This window comes from Brienomyrus brachyistius, chromosome 23 (assembly GCF_023856365.1).
Source record: "Brienomyrus brachyistius isolate T26 chromosome 23, BBRACH_0.4, whole genome shotgun sequence".
In the NCBI taxonomy this organism is placed as follows: domain Eukaryota; kingdom Metazoa; phylum Chordata; class Actinopteri; order Osteoglossiformes; family Mormyridae; genus Brienomyrus; species Brienomyrus brachyistius.
Window position 1 is genome coordinate 20,407,394 of NC_064555.1, and position 18,155 is coordinate 20,425,548.

At 46.0% G+C, this 18,155-nt stretch overlaps 2 protein-coding genes across 5 annotated transcripts in view; both read right to left on the bottom strand.

Annotated features, from left to right (window-relative positions):
* Positions 1-10,204, bottom strand: part of rbm24a (RNA binding motif protein 24a) — a 47,506-nt gene extending 37,302 nt beyond the window's left edge. Inside the window, exons 1-4 of one of the 4 annotated variants that reach the window (XM_048994045.1) lie at positions 9,762-10,203; positions 8,644-8,767; positions 8,262-8,316; positions 1,144-3,575 (exon numbers count right to left, since the gene is read on the bottom strand). In XM_048994045.1, coding sequence (XP_048850002.1) covers positions 3,233-3,575; positions 8,262-8,316; positions 8,644-8,767; positions 9,762-9,929 — 690 coding nt within the window. In that variant the 5' untranslated portion in view covers positions 9,930-10,203 and the 3' untranslated portion in view covers positions 1,144-3,232. The other 3 variants (XM_048994037.1, XM_048994039.1, XM_048994038.1) reach the window with 3 other exon arrangements.
* Positions 10,205-12,810: 2,606 nt separating this feature from the next.
* On the bottom strand, positions 12,811-17,876 carry stmnd1 (stathmin domain containing 1). Its single transcript, XM_048994053.1, has 5 exons — positions 17,711-17,876; positions 16,793-16,916; positions 16,287-16,420; positions 15,069-15,197; positions 12,811-14,267 (listed from the first exon to the last, which is right to left on the bottom strand). The coding sequence occupies exons 1-5, from the start codon at positions 17,855-17,857 to the stop codon at positions 14,094-14,096; spliced, it is 708 nt and encodes a 235-aa protein (XP_048850010.1). The 5' UTR covers positions 17,858-17,876; the 3' UTR covers positions 12,811-14,093.
* Positions 17,877-18,155: the final 279 nt, after the last annotated feature.

An 18,155-nucleotide genomic window follows, 5' to 3' on the forward strand; every position in this document is an offset into this window, starting at 1 on the left:
CTTATATCTTGTACAATTTGTTTTTCTGAAAAATATATAATATTATACAGTAGGAAAAAGCCTAGTTTCCAGAAAGAGCATTCAGCCTTTTGTCAGGTGCTGTGTTTTGGAGAGCTTTCGACGCCTGTCAGTGTCTGAGATGGCTGTGTCAACTGCTTTCTTTTTAATCTAAAATGTCAGGAGTCACATTGGTAAGACATCATGTTTGTGGGCCACGTCGCACCTGGACGAGAAGGATCATGGAAACTAGAGGGAGACGCACGGCACCATGGTCGTGTTCTTCCCCGGTGACAGAAATAAGCCCGGCCATTTCAGACCAGATGATATCAGAGGGGCAGCAGCCCGGGGGAAGAGTGAGTCATGCACATACCATGCCGGTGGGGCACTGAGCCAAGAGGCAGCCCACACTGACACTGCCAAGGCTCGGGGTATCAGGCGGGGGGGGGGGGGGGGGGGCAGTGCCACGGGGCCCTCCAAAAACCACCCACACGCTATGTGGAACACCTCGCAGCCAAGCCGAATCTTGGGGTGTGGAATGTCCCCCTGACTCACTCCATGTTTACAACCTCCTACAGAACAATCCATCCATCCATCCATCCATCCATCCCCTGTAACTGCTTATCCTATTCAGGGTCACAGGGGGTCCGGAGCCTATCCTGGAGACTATGGGCAAAAGGCAAGGAACAACCCAGGATGGGGCACCGACCCATCACAGTACAGAACAATCCCTGAACATAGCACTTAGAGGTTGTTCACTTTCAATGAATTTTAACCTGAGGAAGTAACACAAGCAGCCACAGCTAATCAGTTCACACTTTTATAGATACAGTAGCAATGCTCATCAGCCAATCAGAGGAGGCGGAGGGTGTAGGAGAGAACAGCTGGCTATTGCCGAGGGCCTGCCCACATTCACTGACTAACAGCAAAGCAGAGTAGCGGGTCATCTTAGCATGTGCCTTTGGTAGGAAAGCAGGCAGACACAGAGGGCTGAAGGCAGGAGTACCTGGCACAGTGAGCTGACATGCCCATTTCAGTCAGGCACCACTGCAGCCACCCCAAAGTAATCCCCATGAAAAGGGGGCCTAATTCATCAATGATGATGAAGGTCAGACCCCATCACTAATATACACGACCACAACAAAGTTTATACACAGATTTTTATTTCCATTTTGAGTAAATAGCATTGAAATTCTGAAATAATAAATTTAATACCAAGACGACTGTTGCATTCAAATAGTAAATAACACTGCCATTTTCCACAAAACATTTTACATACTGTAATCCAGTGACGATGAAAAGCCTTTTTTAAAAAGTTTTTGTCCTTTATTCTCATGTATTCCCTTGTAAGAAATAGTTCAAGTATAAAAATTCCCAATAGTGTAAAAGAGTCCATATGGTGAATTATAAAAGCAGTAGAAGCACAGCTATCTTATTCAGACAAAGATCGTACATTCTAGTGTAATAAGCAGCGTTCTGTGCTGTTCTTGGTGGTAACCTCGTCTTTCCATCGTCTAATTTCTAAACACAGAAAGGGGGCCAGAGTACCCTCTGTATTTAAAGGCCCGCATTTAAAACAGGCTTTGTACAAAAGGCATTCAACTAGCCAGTATTTTATATATCCTAAAATTTGAAGAAAAAAAAAATGTATAATAGTACAGTGCAGGTACAGAATTGTATCTTAAATAAATCCTAAGTCAACATTTTTGGTTGAATATGTTAATATTACTACGACTAACCCTATTCAATAACTTATATGCCATGAGATGAATACATATCAGTTATACAGTACTGCCACCAGGTCCACAGTGCGCAACATTGTCAGACTGTCAAAATAAATACCTTAAATATTAGATCTCTTTTCTCTTAAATATTTCAACACATGTAAGGCACAGATAGAGGCGCATACTTGACCCCTCTAAAGTTACAGCGCTGCCATTTCTCAAGGAGGCAGTCAGGTCACCGGGATTGAAGGGGATGTTTACTCGGACCTCGGTGCAGTGTGCCCCCCCCCCCGGCATTGCTGATAGAGCACGGGAGGGCTTAAGGATACACAGTCCCCAGCCCCTGTTCTCCCAAAGGCCAGCCCCCCTCCCCCCTCACCGCTTTCGACCAGGGGACAGGTGCCGCACATGGAAGAGAAAGAGTCTGAGCGGGGCGTGCTGACGGCAGCATTTCGGGGGGCGGGGGGCAGGGGGGGGGGGGGGATGTGACAGCTCAACAAATGGGCACAAGTGATGCATTCCTTCCAGAGCACCCGACCCGTGTCACCGTGCGTCCCGGACAGCTGCTGCTCCGGTGGCCCCCCCGGGGCACGGCCGGGTACACATCAGCGAGCAGCAGCGCGACCGCCCTGTTCGGGATGTTTGCAGGCCCAGGGGGGCAGATACAGAGGGGAGGCCTCTCTACGCACACAGACGCCCCTGCGTCTCAGTTTGCTTTGCATAGGTCAACACAGAAGAGACATTCAGCATCAGGAAGACGGAAAGGCAGTTTCACGCCCCGCATGTCATGTCATTACTCCCTGCTACTCGTTTTCTCCTCTCCTTTCTAAATCTTTCCCTCCACCCCCATGCGTGCCCCACTATTCCCTGATCTTCAGAGGTTTTTTTTTTTTTTTTTTTTTTTTTAATTCACTGGAAAACACATTTCCCTGATAATCTGAGAGAAGAGAAAAAACAACCAATGCACTTGAAGACAGTACAAAAGAGCCCTTAAAAGCATAATAAATAGTGGATACAGGGCTGCACAGGCCGACACGCTCTGGGAAACGCTCCAACGTCCCCAGAAGAAAGCAGTCTCGGTAACGGAACAAAACTGGAATTTAAGGCCGCATCTAGGATATCGTCACAATTTAATTTATTGGTTTTCTCCTCTAATAAATATCTAATAAAACAATAAAAAAATTATAGCTATGGTAAAGATAAATAATGACCATATCGTTATCATAATTATAGTACTGACGATAAAGTAAATCTCCGCGATGTCTTCTGCTGATTTTTCTTTTTCATATTTTTTGGTTACGAATCACCGCAAATTGGAAATCCAGTGAATTTCCACCGCCGCCACAGTTCCCATCATCAACGCCTTTGACTCCTCCCATAAAACCACACCCCTGTCTGCCCCCCCCCCCCCATCATCTCTTCAATTCCTCCTGTTCGCTCACAAGCAGGTAGCAGCCAGCCATCTCCCAACCCCCACCCCCCCAACTCAAGTCCGCCCCCTGCAGGTGATGCTATTGCATGCGGTCGGTCTGCAGCTGCTGGGGCTGGTACTGGCCGAAGGCAGCGGCGGCAGCGGCGGCCGAGCCAGGAGCGGCAGCAGCTAGGGGCTGCTGGACGGCATAGCCGTAGCTGGCGGGGGCCACGTAGCCAGTGGCGGCGGGCGAGGCGGCGTAGGGATACTGCTCATATGCAGCGGCAGCGACGGCAGCGGCTGCGGAATACTGCGCGTAGGCAGCGCCCGCGTAGTCGATGTACGGGGACGAGGTGGCGGCCGTAGCAGCGGCCGGCTGCACGTGCGGGATCACCACGCTGGGCTGCACAAAGGCCTGCGGGTAGACGTAGTGTGCTGGGATCCTGCGAGACAGGACAAGAGGCTCAGTCAATCGCCGCGGTAACAGCAGCACGCCTCCCGGTAGACGCCATTCAACAGCACCCAGGAAACTCCATCCAGCTGTTATTAGAGTTATAGGGTTGCCAAAATAGAGAGGATAAAATGAAGACAAAACAGCAACTATGAAGAGTGAGATCCTCATGTCAGCGGTAGCGTTTTGGCGGGGGTGCCCGTTGGGTTTGGCCATACTGGATGTTGTGTTGCTGTGGCAAAGCTATGCAGTGAAGTCAGCTGACCTGACGTGACATGACAGTGTGAGTCCAGTGAATCTCACAACGTGGGTGAGATACACTTTGTGCCATGGCCTAATGGGGGGGGGGGGTTGAATTAGTGTATCTGCTGTGATGCTCAGCCACGGAGGACTATGTGAGGAAAGGAGGGGGGCATTAGGGAGGTGTCACTGCCATTTTGACAGCTGGACAATTTTCAAAAAGGACTCCTCCTTTCTCATCCAGCCTGCCCCCCCCTATTGAACTCTGACAAAGGGCATCTGGCTGGACAGTGCAGAGGGGAGGGATTTTTGATTAAATAAGTGGTCAGGAACAAAGAGAACATTCTCCCTTTGGTTACGTATGCGGTCAGACCTCCCGGACGTTTCCAGGTTCCTCTCGCTTTTTGCTACCCCCCCCCCCCAGCACAAGCCCGGCTGCCTCCAAAATCTCTCACCTAAACTGCCTCCGCTCAGATACGCCATTTGCTAATCCAAGGAAACAATGTCAGCTTTTCACTGCAACAGACTGTTGTAGCAGTAATGACAGCTGAAGCTTTTCTTATTGTTATTACCAGGGACTGCTGACGACCAAATCTAAGCCACGTAGGGGCTGAGGGCGCAGAATCAGTTGTGTTAGGAGAGGCAGTCAAAGGCTTCAACACTGGCAAATAGAGAGGAGGAGGAGGAATCTCTCACAATTCACTGGATTTGGAAAGAATTTTTTAATTCCACCCTCATTCAAATTAGCTGTAAAGACAAGTGTTTTTAAATTTTTAAGGAGGGGGATAAAAGTCTATCATGGCAACCCTACTTTCAGCACTCCCAACCCAAATACAAAAATGACCCCAAAATAAATTAACAAGAAAAAAAAAAAACAAAAATACAAATGCAGGCGTCACAAAAATGTCAACTCAGTCCACAAGTGTCATCACAGCATAACCACTCATTGAAAATAAAAAGGGAAAATAAATAAAAATAACTCTAGTGCAGCTCTCACTCAGGTCAAAGGTCAAAGGTCAAAGAAGCTCCTATGACACGCCGCATAGACGCCTGGGTGCCACACTACTGTCACAAGACAGTTACAGTCACAACGTGAGCTGGTCACACAGCACGACACGACACACTGCGGCCCCGTCGAACACAGAGGCTGCTGACATCCACGAACACAGTTAAGGCATCATTGCCCTCTTCTTCACGCGCGCACACACTCAAACACACACACACACACACACACACACACACACACACACACAGCTTAAATAAAACTCAAAAATAAAATAAAGGACACATGAGACACGGCACAAAAGGTGTACCTCTGGGGTGCAGTTTAGAACACACTTACAAAAAAAGTATAACAAGATATTTTGACATGTAATGCCATCCAGGTTTGCTTACATTCTCTTCTCCATCCGTCTTCCGCAAGTGCAGAGATACGGACGACAGGTAAGGGGATGAGGGCCGGGGGATGGGGTGGGGTGGGGGGGTTAGCGGACAGGGCCAGGCCAAAACCAGACAAGGCGAGGCGTGGTGCTTGTTAGAATGGGAGGTCTCCACCGAAAGCACATCACCAGTGTGTTAATTTCCGCACAGTACAAAGGGAGTGGACCCTTCACCATGAGGCCACCTTCCCTGTGCTCATGCAGGCTGCAAACGTCAGCGTCGCGAGGCAGCAAAAAACCAGCTGCAGCTTTAATGCATGAACACCAGGTTCATACCTTGGTCTGTAGGTGTGAATGCAATTCTGCCTCACTTATCAGGGCAGACTTTGGGATTTGGATGGATTAGAATTAGGAGGCTCGATTCTGGCTGAAAGTGAACAGCTTGTATGTTTTGAGGTACCTGTTGTCTTTACAAAGTAGCCCTAAGTTTTCATACATACTCCCCTGCGTATGCGCGCGCGCGCACACACACACACACACACACACACACACACACACACACACAGAAACCCAAAACCTGCATCCCGCGGCCTGACTGCCCCTGAGTGACAGGAAGGACTGCAGTCCAGCTATTTTCTGCTGCTCTCATCTTTCTAAAAATGGCTCCCAGTTGCTGTGAAAGGTCAAGCCGGCCACGTTCCCATCATCTGTGGGCATCTCCTGGAAGAGGTGAACTTTTCCATTCCCCCCTTGCTTCCTCAAATCCCCCTGAATGCCTGCTGGCTCCCATTCTACCTACCATCTACCAAACCCCAACCCACAGTGTCATGGTGTCCAGGCGGCTTGTGTGGAACGTCTGTTACCCATCTCAAAAGGGAGGAGGGAGGGAGAGAGAATGTGTATAAGGGCTGCTGCCCTCTGCCTCTGGGGGGGGGGTGACTGAACCACCTCAATCCAAGCCCATGAAGATCCAATAGCAGGTCATCGAGACACGTTCAGGGAGCCAATAGCTGAAGCTTGAGTGTCAAGAAGCCCAAACAGCAGCGAATGACATTCCCTCAGGCAGCGTCTCCCCGACTGCCAAGAAGGGGGGGCTTTCTCAGTCAAATTAAAAATACTTCTGTCACTGTGTTGCTCCACGCAGCAGAGCAGTTTGTGACTCAATATAAACAAGTTCTCTCTGTTCCAATCCCCCACCCCCCTGGCTCACTCTGCGCTCCTTAAAGTTCAGCACTAAATAAAGGTCTTTGTCAGCCTCTCGGATCTGAGGGCGACCTCTGCTAAGTGAGGAAGTGCACCTGTTGGCCAGCGTGCCTTAGAGGTGGTAGAGCTGCCCTAGCAGACCCACTCACGCACGGGGGGGGGGGGGGGGGGACAATGCCGGGGCCACCGTTACATTTATCCTGCAGCATTTCAGACATGCTTTAAAAACCCCCCTTTGTCTGTCATTTGGACCCGCCATGCATCACCCCATGCTCCCCGCCGGACTCCGACCCGGCGAGGCTGCACTGTCAGCACTCCCAGCTTTGTGTGGCACAACGGAGCAGTTTGTTTTTGTAACAACGCAGTCCATTTGATGAGATCTTACTTGGGTTCGGGGAGGGGGGGGGGGTGGCCAGAATGTCAGTCTGCACAGCTACGGGGACCCCCCCCCCAGCGGGCGTACATGTCTCATCGGGATCGAACAAAAACAAACCGAACGACAACTCGAACAAACGCACAAACAAACGAAGCTGCTGGTGGCTGCATCAAAGGGCCACTGTTCGACGCTCCGTCTCTCTCCACAATGCCAGTTTCTCCCACTGCACCGAATTCCCCACCCTGTAAAAATGGTCTTCCTGACATCTGCAGTCAGCCACAGAGAAAGACAAACAACACACATATAATGCAAAATATTAGCGCTAACCAAACAGCCTACCCCAGTCACACAGCATGAAACTCGCTCACTCTTCCTCAGTCTCAGTCTGTCCTGTCAAAGTCCTGACCGGACATATGCAGAGCACCTGGAAATTTTCTCTGCTACAGCAGTAAACCATCTAGAGTCCCAAATAGGGCTGACACCAGCAGACTACCAAGGAAGCTACGAGAGAGAGAGACAGTGAAAGGAAAGTCGGGGGGGGGGCGGTGGGGCTGGGAAGAGCACTGTGATCTGGATTCTTAGTCATTGGTTAATATAACACAGATCAAGCCAATTTCAAAAATGAAGATGGGGGAGACCGCAGCATGCAAGCATTGAGTTGTTGGGTTTCGGGGGGGGGGGGGGGGGCAGTGTTGTGTCACACAGGATTTGGGGATTGCACTCACTCAACAAGACAACAAATAAAATATCTTGTTAAACTGGAAAAAAAGATTACGAAAACAAAAATAAATAAATCTTGCAAGCTAAAGCACGAAAGCATCAAATCCAAAAAACAGCCTTTGCTCCCCCTGCAAAGTCAACACTCCTGCACAAATCCAAGAAATTAACACTAGAAAAGGGGAGGGGCGGGGGGAGGGGTAATGATACAGAAATAAAAAAATTCAAACCTTCAATCCAGCTGTTTCATTAAATAAAGCACACAGTTTAGCTATCAAACAGCACTTCATTTTGGTAAAAGCACACACAGCTCTACTGACTATCAAAACAATAAAAAAGAAAAAAACGGAAATCCAACATACATGCATCTTTAATCACCATTTGAGCTCGTTTGTGTGCGTTTGAGTTTACTGGTAACGCTTTTCTGATCTGTGCAATGCGGCCTCAGCTATTCCTCAAACCACCCGTTATCTTAACCGTAATCGAGCCTGTCGGACCAGAGAGAGACAAGAGTCTATCAGGATGGTGAACGGCCAGTGCAACTCACGCCTGCGCACGGGGAGAAGAGACGCGTGGTTAGGGTAAGTCTCCTGGACTCCAGGAGAAATGCATTCTAACCATCCAAGGCAAACATCTCAGTACAAGCTAATGAAAAGCAGGCTGAACTGTTAAGGTATATGGGGACTGAGAGGACTAGAACATACATATTCTACATCTGTACATGATCATAGGTATTTGGCATTAAGGAAGCAATGTTACTTACCCATAAGGCCGTTGTATGAACGCTGGGTGGATCTGGGGCACGCCAAAGGTGAACCCTGCGCACAGACGAATCACAGGCACGGTTCACCTTCATAGCAGGTGCGCGTTTCAGCTCCAAGACATGACCGAAATCATATGTCCTTTTGACGGTCCGATAAATTAGACAGATAGATATCGCACTCTGCAGTGCAAACCAATGCAATAACCACCATGTTCCGTACAGTACTGCCTGGTTTGGATTGCGTAATAATTTAGCGCATCCAATCACATACTTTGTTTATGGTACATTTGCAGCATAAATTGAGGATTAGTTATATGCGCCTGTTGTGAACGACAGTTCAGCCATGTTCAGCCACCTGGTCCACAAACCCCCCTCCCCTTACCTGGCTGCATCACCCTGGGCTTGGCTCCTAGGTACGCCAGGTTAACATTGGCCTTCCTGCCGTCGATGATGGGATTGGGGTCCTTGCAGGCCCTGTCAGCGGCAGTCCGGTCCGCCATCGTCACCTTGGGGAGGGATAACAGTGAGGACCCCCACAGATAACTGCTAACAGCCAGCACATCCCACCTCCAGCCACAAAACAGAGACCGACAGCAGCAACGCTCCGTGTAAACAGAAAGAACAGGAGTAGCACTGCGCTATAAGTGGACGTGTTAACAGCTCAGACTCAACATAAACGCATACTAAGGATAGCATTTGTTGATCCGATCGAATAAATCTATGTTAAGAAGCGGGTCTGAACAATTAAGGTAGACTTTCCATCAGTGTGCCAGGGGGAGAAAACGGTGGAAGTGCCAAACAATTGGGCGTTGAAAATTACACACACAGGTCAGACACCTGTTGTCGACAAAGCTCCACTTCGCGAAGGTCTTTTCAGTTTCACTTCCACCCGCAAATTTACAATCCCGACAAAGTGTTACTTCCAGCCACCTGCTTCGGCAAAGCGCACGATCACAAATCAGAGCGAAAGCCAGAAAAGTACCGCAAGAAACACTCCGGGAAGCAAGCAGAAAGCTGCCTCGATGCCTGTCTCAAATAGCACACAGTATTAATTACTGCATCCGAAACGTCGCATCTTTTTTCAGCGGACCGCTCCCATTTGCGGACACCCAATTTGGCAACTTTGCGACGATCGCGCACATTTGGCCACTACGATACTTTCGCAGACGACAAAGTAATTAAACCATGACAGAATAAGAAAACGAAACAATCCAACTAGCAAAAAACTGTCTCATTCATATGACTGTTTCACTCCACACATCCGTATCCGTTTTTATTTGCAGTCCCTTAATCTCAATACAGGCTACTTAAGTGCTTTACGCTTCCATCAAGCTAAAAACATACCCTCTATTTTACATATACTCCTTAACGACAAACTAACATCAGCTAAGATAAAAAAAAACGAATTATCTTCTTGTAATAACGGTGACGCCGGATTAATCGAAAGTTGTATTATGTCACCAAGCCATGAAGTTTTCTAAATGAAAGAGCAGTACTTACGAATCCATAACCCCTGGACTTGCCGGTCTGCCTGTCGGTAATTACAACAGCCTCCTCGATTTCTCCAAACACCTCGAAGTATTTCCTGAGACTGGAGTCGGTGGTGTGGTACGGAAGACCCCCTACAAAGATCTTGGTGTAGGTTGTGTCCTTCTGCGTGGTGTGCATGTTCGCCGGCCGTATTCAGTGCAAAAACAATGTTAAGATCAACAAACAAAAATAGTGCAACAATTCCTAAAACAATTATTAAATTATCAATACTCCTTAAACCGAACGCGATACAGAAACATGAGACTGTAAAAGATCAAACGAAACTGGAAGAAGTTCGAGGTAGATCAGCTTTTTAACTGTATTGATGGGAAATGAGCGGATTGTCCGAGAGAACAACAAGTGTCCGCAACTCCTATTCGCCACTTTTCAGAAACTAAGCGGCGAGCTTGTGACCCATTACTAAATGTGCTTCCAGTAACTCCACCCCAGAGCGGCGAGGGAGGGACCGGGCGCGGATTCCTGCCCACCCACCGCCGCATGCCCATGCAAACAGCTGGGAAACGCCAGCTAGATACTGGTGCCCCGTCAGGGCCACACTGGAAAGTGAAAAAGTAGCCGCAATAATAAAGGAAATAAATGAATAAATAAAAACTTATACACTAAAGAGTTGTTTCCTTGTTTCCAGTTACGCTGCGTCGTTTTTGTCCTAATGAAAACTATTGATTAGTCTTTCTACTGCGTATGCAAAATACACAGACTAATTAACAGTGGCTTTCTTCACAAATGCAAAACAGATAATGAAACGAACTGTAATTGGCCTATATAGGGACATATGACATTGTTGTAATCATTTAATTGTATTCATGAAGTGACAGTAAATGCACGGCCCTTAATGCCCCCCTTAGGGCCCTTAGAGCCCCCCCGTTCAGGACGGCTTAGGCTCGCACTTCTAATGTGACACTGACCGCGGCTTCAGCAGAAAATTAATAACGACACTACAATCCGGCACGATATGTTAAACTCACAGCTAATGAAGAATGGTACAATAAACATTTTATCTATAAGACTACAATACAAAACCAGCGTACAGTCTCTAAATCCACACGACTCGGTGATCCTAGTTAGGCTATAGGATATGACAAACCAAAATATAGTTAAAACAATACTGATGATGTGTCAGTCATTAAATACCGAAAGCAAGTGTTATTTCAGTCTTGAATACGTTCATTTTCTTTGTTGTCCTTTGGGAGTTTTTGAGCCAGGTGGCTACCAGAGGAGAAGCGAAGCACATGGGGCAGTTGGAGATCCAGCGGGGCTCAGGCGGTTTCCTCCCGGGATAAAGCGGCCTGTGTTTCACAGTCCTTTTCACTGTGACCATCAAACACATGAGACAACATGCCAGTCACCATAGTGGAACGCGGTACAGACACCAGCAGGACACCGGCGATCCACCTGTTGCCATAGCTTACCAGGGCTCGGGGATACTTCTGCTTTATTTGGAAATTTAATCTCAATTATCAGAAAATACTACTACAGTGTTTAACATTTAAACATACACGTTTTTCTTCTTAATATATATTCAGTTAGGACAAACGAAATTAAGTTGTTTCTGAAAGAATCATATTCATTCTGTTCTATTACAACTGCCCCATTACCACACTCCCAGCGAGATATATCTTCTTATCTTATCTTATCTTATCTTATCTTATCTTATCTTATCTTATCTTATCTTATCTTATCTTATCTTATCGCGAGATCTAATGGGGTGAAATATCCTTTGTTGATTCCTGTGAGGAATTTAAGATCTAATGGTAATATTCAGTTTATCTGTTATGGATAAAATATTGTATTCATCTTTAGCAGTTGTATGGCCAGCAGATTTATTTCAGCGAATTGTTTCCAAAAAAACCTAACGGAGGCTACAAATTTAAACAAGTAGCCTATAACGTTGTCAGTACTGTACTGTCTTTCCTCTCCGTTACCATGTTCTGGACGTTGGTTCACCCCATCTGCCATTGTTTATTATAGACTTTTAGACACAACTAGGCAATTCGTAAACTAATTAACCATTACAATTATGTTATTATTATTATGATTATTATTGCTGTTGCTGTTTCCAGTTGAGCTCTTTCTACGGGGTCGCCTATTGCACCTTCCTCCGATCTTCCCTTCATTGAACACATGCCAGGAACATAAATCTACATGATGGTTATTTGATACTCAAGTCACTTACCAGCAAACTTATCTCGATTAGAAAAAGCACTTTTCGTTTATAGACAGACCGTGTAAAAGGTTACTGAGACTTTACCAATTCCACAGACTGCTTCAAACAATACTGTGGACATTCATCCTTTCCTAATATATGTAATGCACACCGGCGATTCTGAAATGGAAGATAGTTAATAATTTATTAAGCCCCGGTTCCGCTGTGAATGGGGCCTTACAGATGTTACGTGCGCCGGTGACACAAGATGCTGCCTCTTTTATTGTCTCCATCTTGCCGAGCTCCCCCTACCCATCATCATATCTGCGGACTGCGGTGTAAATGCTGCACTCATAGCTTGAAGTTAGATCAGAGCCACCCGCTAGAAGGGGGGGTCTGTATTGTCTCAGGGCGGTCACTAATTTATTCATGCAGTGACACACGCCCGTCAGGCTTGGAGAGTAGACGGCGCAAGCACGGTCTGTTATCGGATTACCGTGTCCAACAATAGGGGGCCGATCGTGTTGCCCTCCTCCTCCTCCCCCCCCCCCCCCTTTCTATTTTCTTCCATTTGCGCTGACGCCTTTAAATTTCCGCAGCTGTTGTGAAGACGTAGCATAAATGACAGGTTTTTGTGCAATAAAGGGCGCACTGCTCATTAATCCACGCCTAACTAAACTTGTATAAATGTCTATTGGTCAGATTAATCTAGCACCCAACACCAAAAGTACCTATTGTTTTGTTTATAGTACAGACACCAATGGAACTCGCGATTAAAGTAAATTACACTACGCTACATTACTATACGTTTATTACTATAAACTGTATTATTAAGTTGTGTGTTAGATGAGTAATTTGCAGAATTCAACAAAACACAACGTCATTCACAACTGAATTACATCAGTTAGACTTTTGCAACGTCGTTTATATCGGACCCCGGACACTTATATGGCATTTCCTTGTTAATGCCTGCCAAACAGGTGATCAAACACCGTAGGTTAATTTGTTATATTAATTTTATTCTTATTTTTGCTTTGGTGTCATGTCGATTGCGTGAAGGAAAAGTGTTTAACCTATGTTAAGGAGCCATAAAAAGTCCCATAACAGCTTTTAAGTTACATTTTAAATGTGCATTATTAAACAATATTGGTACGCGTTTTAATGAAAACTAACAAAAAACAATAGCATTCCATCAGCCACGTTGCTTGGACTCCTAATTACTATATTTTGGAGGAAAAGTACTTAGACCAAATTTAATTTATTTTTAATACTTTATGAAGGAATATGTCAGCGGACGGATGTCTGAAATACCCCCAAAACTATGCGAGTCTCCACTCAGAGCCCCCGTGATTTAATCCCATATTCAGCTGGCCTCAAATCTAAAGAGCGCCCGATTCTATGCCGATGACTCGAAAAGGACTTACTTCCATGGCAACTGGGGATGGGCTGATGAAAGACTGACAGCTGCAGAAGTCTGTCACCCCCCCCCCCCCAAACACTTGCTCATACACATCACAACTGTATTACGCATCGATACGAAGAGTCTGCACTGCGACTGAAACAGATCCCGAAAGCTACATACATCATTCCTTACATAACATACAAATTATCTGGTAACCTGGCGTTCAGGATTACCGAGATGCTCAGGACGTTGTGTAGTTGTCGGTATCCATTACGCAAAATTGAAGTTAATTTACCCGTGAGTGCGACCTACTTTTAAACCTGGATTTATAATGATTATTACAGACTGCTGTTACAGTACATTTTGCGAAAGATAATAAGCTCAGCTTCCGAACAACTCTTGTCTGGATCGCGTGTCCTCTGCAAATACATTCTTTCACTGCATCAAAGTGCAGCTCCCTAGTCCTAGAGCAGCATTTAGTAAATCAACAGTGGCGATCTAGATTTTAGGTTAACAGCGCCATCTACTGCTAAAAGAACAGACTTCCGTCTCCCCATTTTAAGTGAATTCAAATTAATCGGGATTGAAAAGATCCATCGTCGTCCTCGTCTGTGGCCCTTGTCTGAAAAATGGCATCGCTCTCTAGAGGGACCATGAGGACCCCCCCCCCCCCCCCCAAATTCTCCCCAGCTCTGTCGTCCTTGTCCTTGCATGTGAAACTTCCTTTCTGCAAGGCTTACTGGGAGGCCAGTGCAAGGTCCTGGTCATGCCAGACTTTTGGGGAAGTGCGTCCAGATACTGTACTGGGTCCTCCATCCAATTCCAGATGGTCTTTCTCCTCAGGCCGGCTCGTGCCGCAGCACCGTGCAGACATGTCCCTGAGCTTGCTCCTCAGCGCCACCTCCTGGGCCTATGGGGTAAAACAAAGAAAAAATAATTGATTACCATGGCCGACCAGGCTGGTATCGCTTTTATGAATGAAGCGGAGTCTGCTGTCAGCTGGCCCAAAACAATATAAGACAGGCTGAGAAATCCAGAACGCTGAGTTTTCCTGAGTTATTTTCCAGAGGTATTTCCTGAGTCTTCTCCTTTCCTACTATTAGTGTATCTAAGATTCCTTTTCAACAAATTTCATAAACAGGGGTGGGGATCCTGCTCCATGGAGGGCTGCTGTGGGGGCGGGGTTTTGGGATGACCTCTCAATCAGCCAATCACAGTGGGTCCCCGGGACCAGAGTTCAGAACTACTGATTTATTATTGGTTGACAGAGGTCATCCCAAAAACCTACACCCGTACCGGCCCCCCATGGAACAGGATCCCTACTCCTGTACTAAAAAAGCTAAACCCCACTCTGATTGTGTGGAGTTTGCATGCTCTCCTCAAGTCACACCGGTTCTCTACCACAGTCCAGAGACGCAGTTAGTGTATTGGCATTTCTATGGTGTGTGACTGTGTGCAAGTCCCCTGTGACAGACTGCCATTCCATCCAGGCTGCCAGCCCTGCATGCCGCCTGAGATGACATCTAGCTCCCCCGCGTCCCTAGCCAAAACAAGCATTGATTATAGGTACTACAATGCATCTTGATCAGCATCCTCAAGATCTTCTTAGAAAGGCACTGAGACATGATAGTGAATATTTTAGCTAAATGTACACCATCAACAGGCATAAATAAAATCTTGATTGCATCAGCCCCCCCCTTGCCAGCAGCACCTTGCGTCTTTCCTCTGCTCTCCTCATCCTGGCCTCGATGTCGTCCTTGGTGATGAGCTTCCCCGCCCTGTTCCTCAGAGTCTCTAAGTGTAAGGGTGGCCGCCGTAGGTGCTGCTCTGGGCCGTCCATCTGCAGAAACATGGAAGGTGTGTAACAGCTAAACATCTGCTTTGGCATTAGAATCACAGTTTACCACAGGAATCAATGCAAAATGGAACCTCCTCTGAATAGTGGGGAAGCTCACTAAATCTGCAGAATGCAAAAACGTCAACACCCAGAATAGGGATAGGTTCTCCCAGGACTGTCCAGCAATCTCCCAGACTCTGATATCTTGATATCTTGATATCATATCTGATATCTTGATATACCAATGATATCTTGCCAGTGAGTAAAACTACAAAGGTATTCAGGACTCTGAACATGACCGTGTGATGACTGAAGTGTTTAGAATAACCACCATTAGGCACAGTCTGAACATCGGATTCAAAAGGAATTTAAATTCCCTGTAACTGGAGCGACTCTGTGTAGCTGAGTGTCCAGTTGTTGTGTTGGCATGTGTTCACTCCCCATTTGCACGGGCTGTTGAATTGGTTTAAATTGGACTTTGTGTGTGTGTGTGTTGGGGGGGGGGTTTGCATAGATCACATTTGGGGACCAAACATTTAGATAGGAAGACCAATTTGTGTGTGTGTGTGTGTGTGTGTGTGTGTGTGTGCGTGTGTGTGTGTGTGTGCCAAGGTTGGGGCCTTTCCGGAGAGAATTCATCAATTCCAGTCTAGATCAGGAAGTGGAATTGGAGTTGGAATTTGCATCTCCCTGAAATTTGAATTCAATTCCAATTCTGTTCCCCATCCTTTTTTTTCCAATCCCAGCTCCAGTTCCATTTCTCGATTTGGATTGGAATCGATGCATTCCGGAATGGCCCCAACCCTGGTTCCGCACTTCCCGAAATGAGCTCCAGCCTCCCTGATGAGCTGACGTAGAAAATGACCAGTTATATTTACTGAATTATACACGTGAATGAAATTTACTGCATGATATTTTGTAAATAATCTTTAAATGATATTCCAAGATCAGGGTCATGTCACCTCCACCACAGCCAGTGTTAAGAATACGGAGGAAGATGGAAAATGTTCCTTCAAAGCTTTTCTTCATTTCTGGTAGGTGTGTGGGGGTAAAGAGGATCTTATGTGTGTGACTGCACCATCCATTGCTCACCATCACACTGTAGGCCTCTCCCCACTGGCCCTGCCTGCAGTTTGCTGGGAGGAGACCCTGCCTCTGCAGCTGCTCCAGGATCTCATGAGCCTTTGGTCTCTCTCTGTCCTCCTTGGTGAACATGGAACTAGGGCCTGACTCACACAGACAGACACACAGACAGACAGATACACAGATAGACAGATACACAGACAGACAGACAGACAGATACACAGACAGACAGATACACAGACAGACAGATAGACACATAGATTAGGCATCTATATCTTTGTAGGACCTCTCCATTTCTACAGGCATAACCCTAACCCTAATTATGCCAGCCTTACCCCCTACCCAGCCCTAACCTTAACCATAAGTAACCAAATAAAATAGGAGATTTTTTGTATTTTGACTTTTTTTTGATTGCATTCACAGATCTGTGGGGACCTGAAAACTGGTTCAGTCAATTTTCGTTGACTCCGTGAGTCAGCACACACTGTCGAACCTCCCTGTAAACACCCCCTTACCCCTTAATGGGGGCATTGTCCTGGGCACGGCTTCCAGACCTAACCCGCTGTCTGTAGTATGCTTGGACGCTGCCGATTCTCCGCGGGGAAACGCCTCGGAAACGTCATTCTCCAAAGCATTTTTCTGTGATGACAGACAAGAAAACAAATTCCTGTTTATCATGCCAGCTCAGCCGCGACCCGTTATCAAGTGTAGGTTTAATTTAACGCTATGATCAGTCCGAGTACAGACCGATTCAATTTCCTTATGGGCTCAATAAAATGTGTGTGTGTGTGTGTGTGTGTGTGTGAGGTTCAACACACACACACACACACACACAAATAACAGAGAACCAGTTTTACGAAATGACAACTGCATTGACCCCACTAATTAGTCAATTCAATTGATCTTATGATGAATAAGCAAATGAATTATTAATAAGTAAAAGCATGCTAGCTGAGAGGGTAGTATTACGCTTAGGAAAGAATTATGTAAAAAGTTTGATGGAAACGTGTCATACTGAACCCGTAGATATATTGAATTATGTAAAAAAAAATTCTCAGTGCAGATATTTTACAATGAATAGCAGATTGACTTGTTTTGTTAATAAGATCGAAAGATTTAAAGACGAAACGTGTCTAACGTTTAACAGGATTTCCTACAACGGTAATCGGTCAGTATTAGTTTATTTCACTTGCCTCCAAAGTGACGACATAAACCATGGTTTGTCTCAGAAAATCAAATAAGAAATTCAGTAGCTTTTTTTTTCCTTGTCTCAGGATAAAATTTCAGAGGTTCATCTGATAACGGTTACGTATAATCTATGTCAGCACGCTTACAGCTGTATCATAAGCATCCACAAAACTGCTTTAGTATTACATGAATTCTATTACTCAAAGACTAAGCATAAAGTTTAGAAACTGATGCTGTCGATCTACCTCATTTCCTTCAACCAATCTGCTGGGCTCCACAGCCTTGACAACCGAGAATTTGGAACTTGTGCATCCCATAATAAACAAAGCCAGCAAGCACCGTGTTGGTGCAGGTTTATTAATGTTTGCTTTTCTCGTACGACTCTGAAACATTTTAGGCAGTCACATTCTTATGAATCATGATACCGGAACCTCTGTTGCTATGGACTCCTAACGTTGCCATGGGTCGTCGCTACAATAAATCTGACCTGACTGTCAGATAGATAGACTGACCTATAGGCTGTCTAGTCTCTAGAGCATGTGGTCACATCGACAACAGAAATACTTTCCAATTAATTATAGTTGACAGTACTAGTCGAGTAGACTTCTTTATTATAACTACTACACTATACTACACTGTACTGTACTATACTATACTATACTATGAATTGTAGCACTATACTACTACTAT

Coding starts and splice junctions, on each gene's coding strand:
- stmnd1 (XM_048994053.1), bottom strand. CDS start 17,857: ATGTTTCAGAGTCGTACGAGAAAAGCAAACATTAATAAACCTGCACCA. Junction 16,917..17,710: donor GATTGGTTGAAGGAAATGAG/GTAGATCGACAG, acceptor CTGTCATCACAG/AAAAATGCTTTGGAGAATGA. Junction 15,198..16,286: donor GAGAGGCCTACAGTGTGATG/GTGAGCAATGGA, acceptor ATGTTTCTGCAG/ATGGACGGCCCAGAGCAGCA.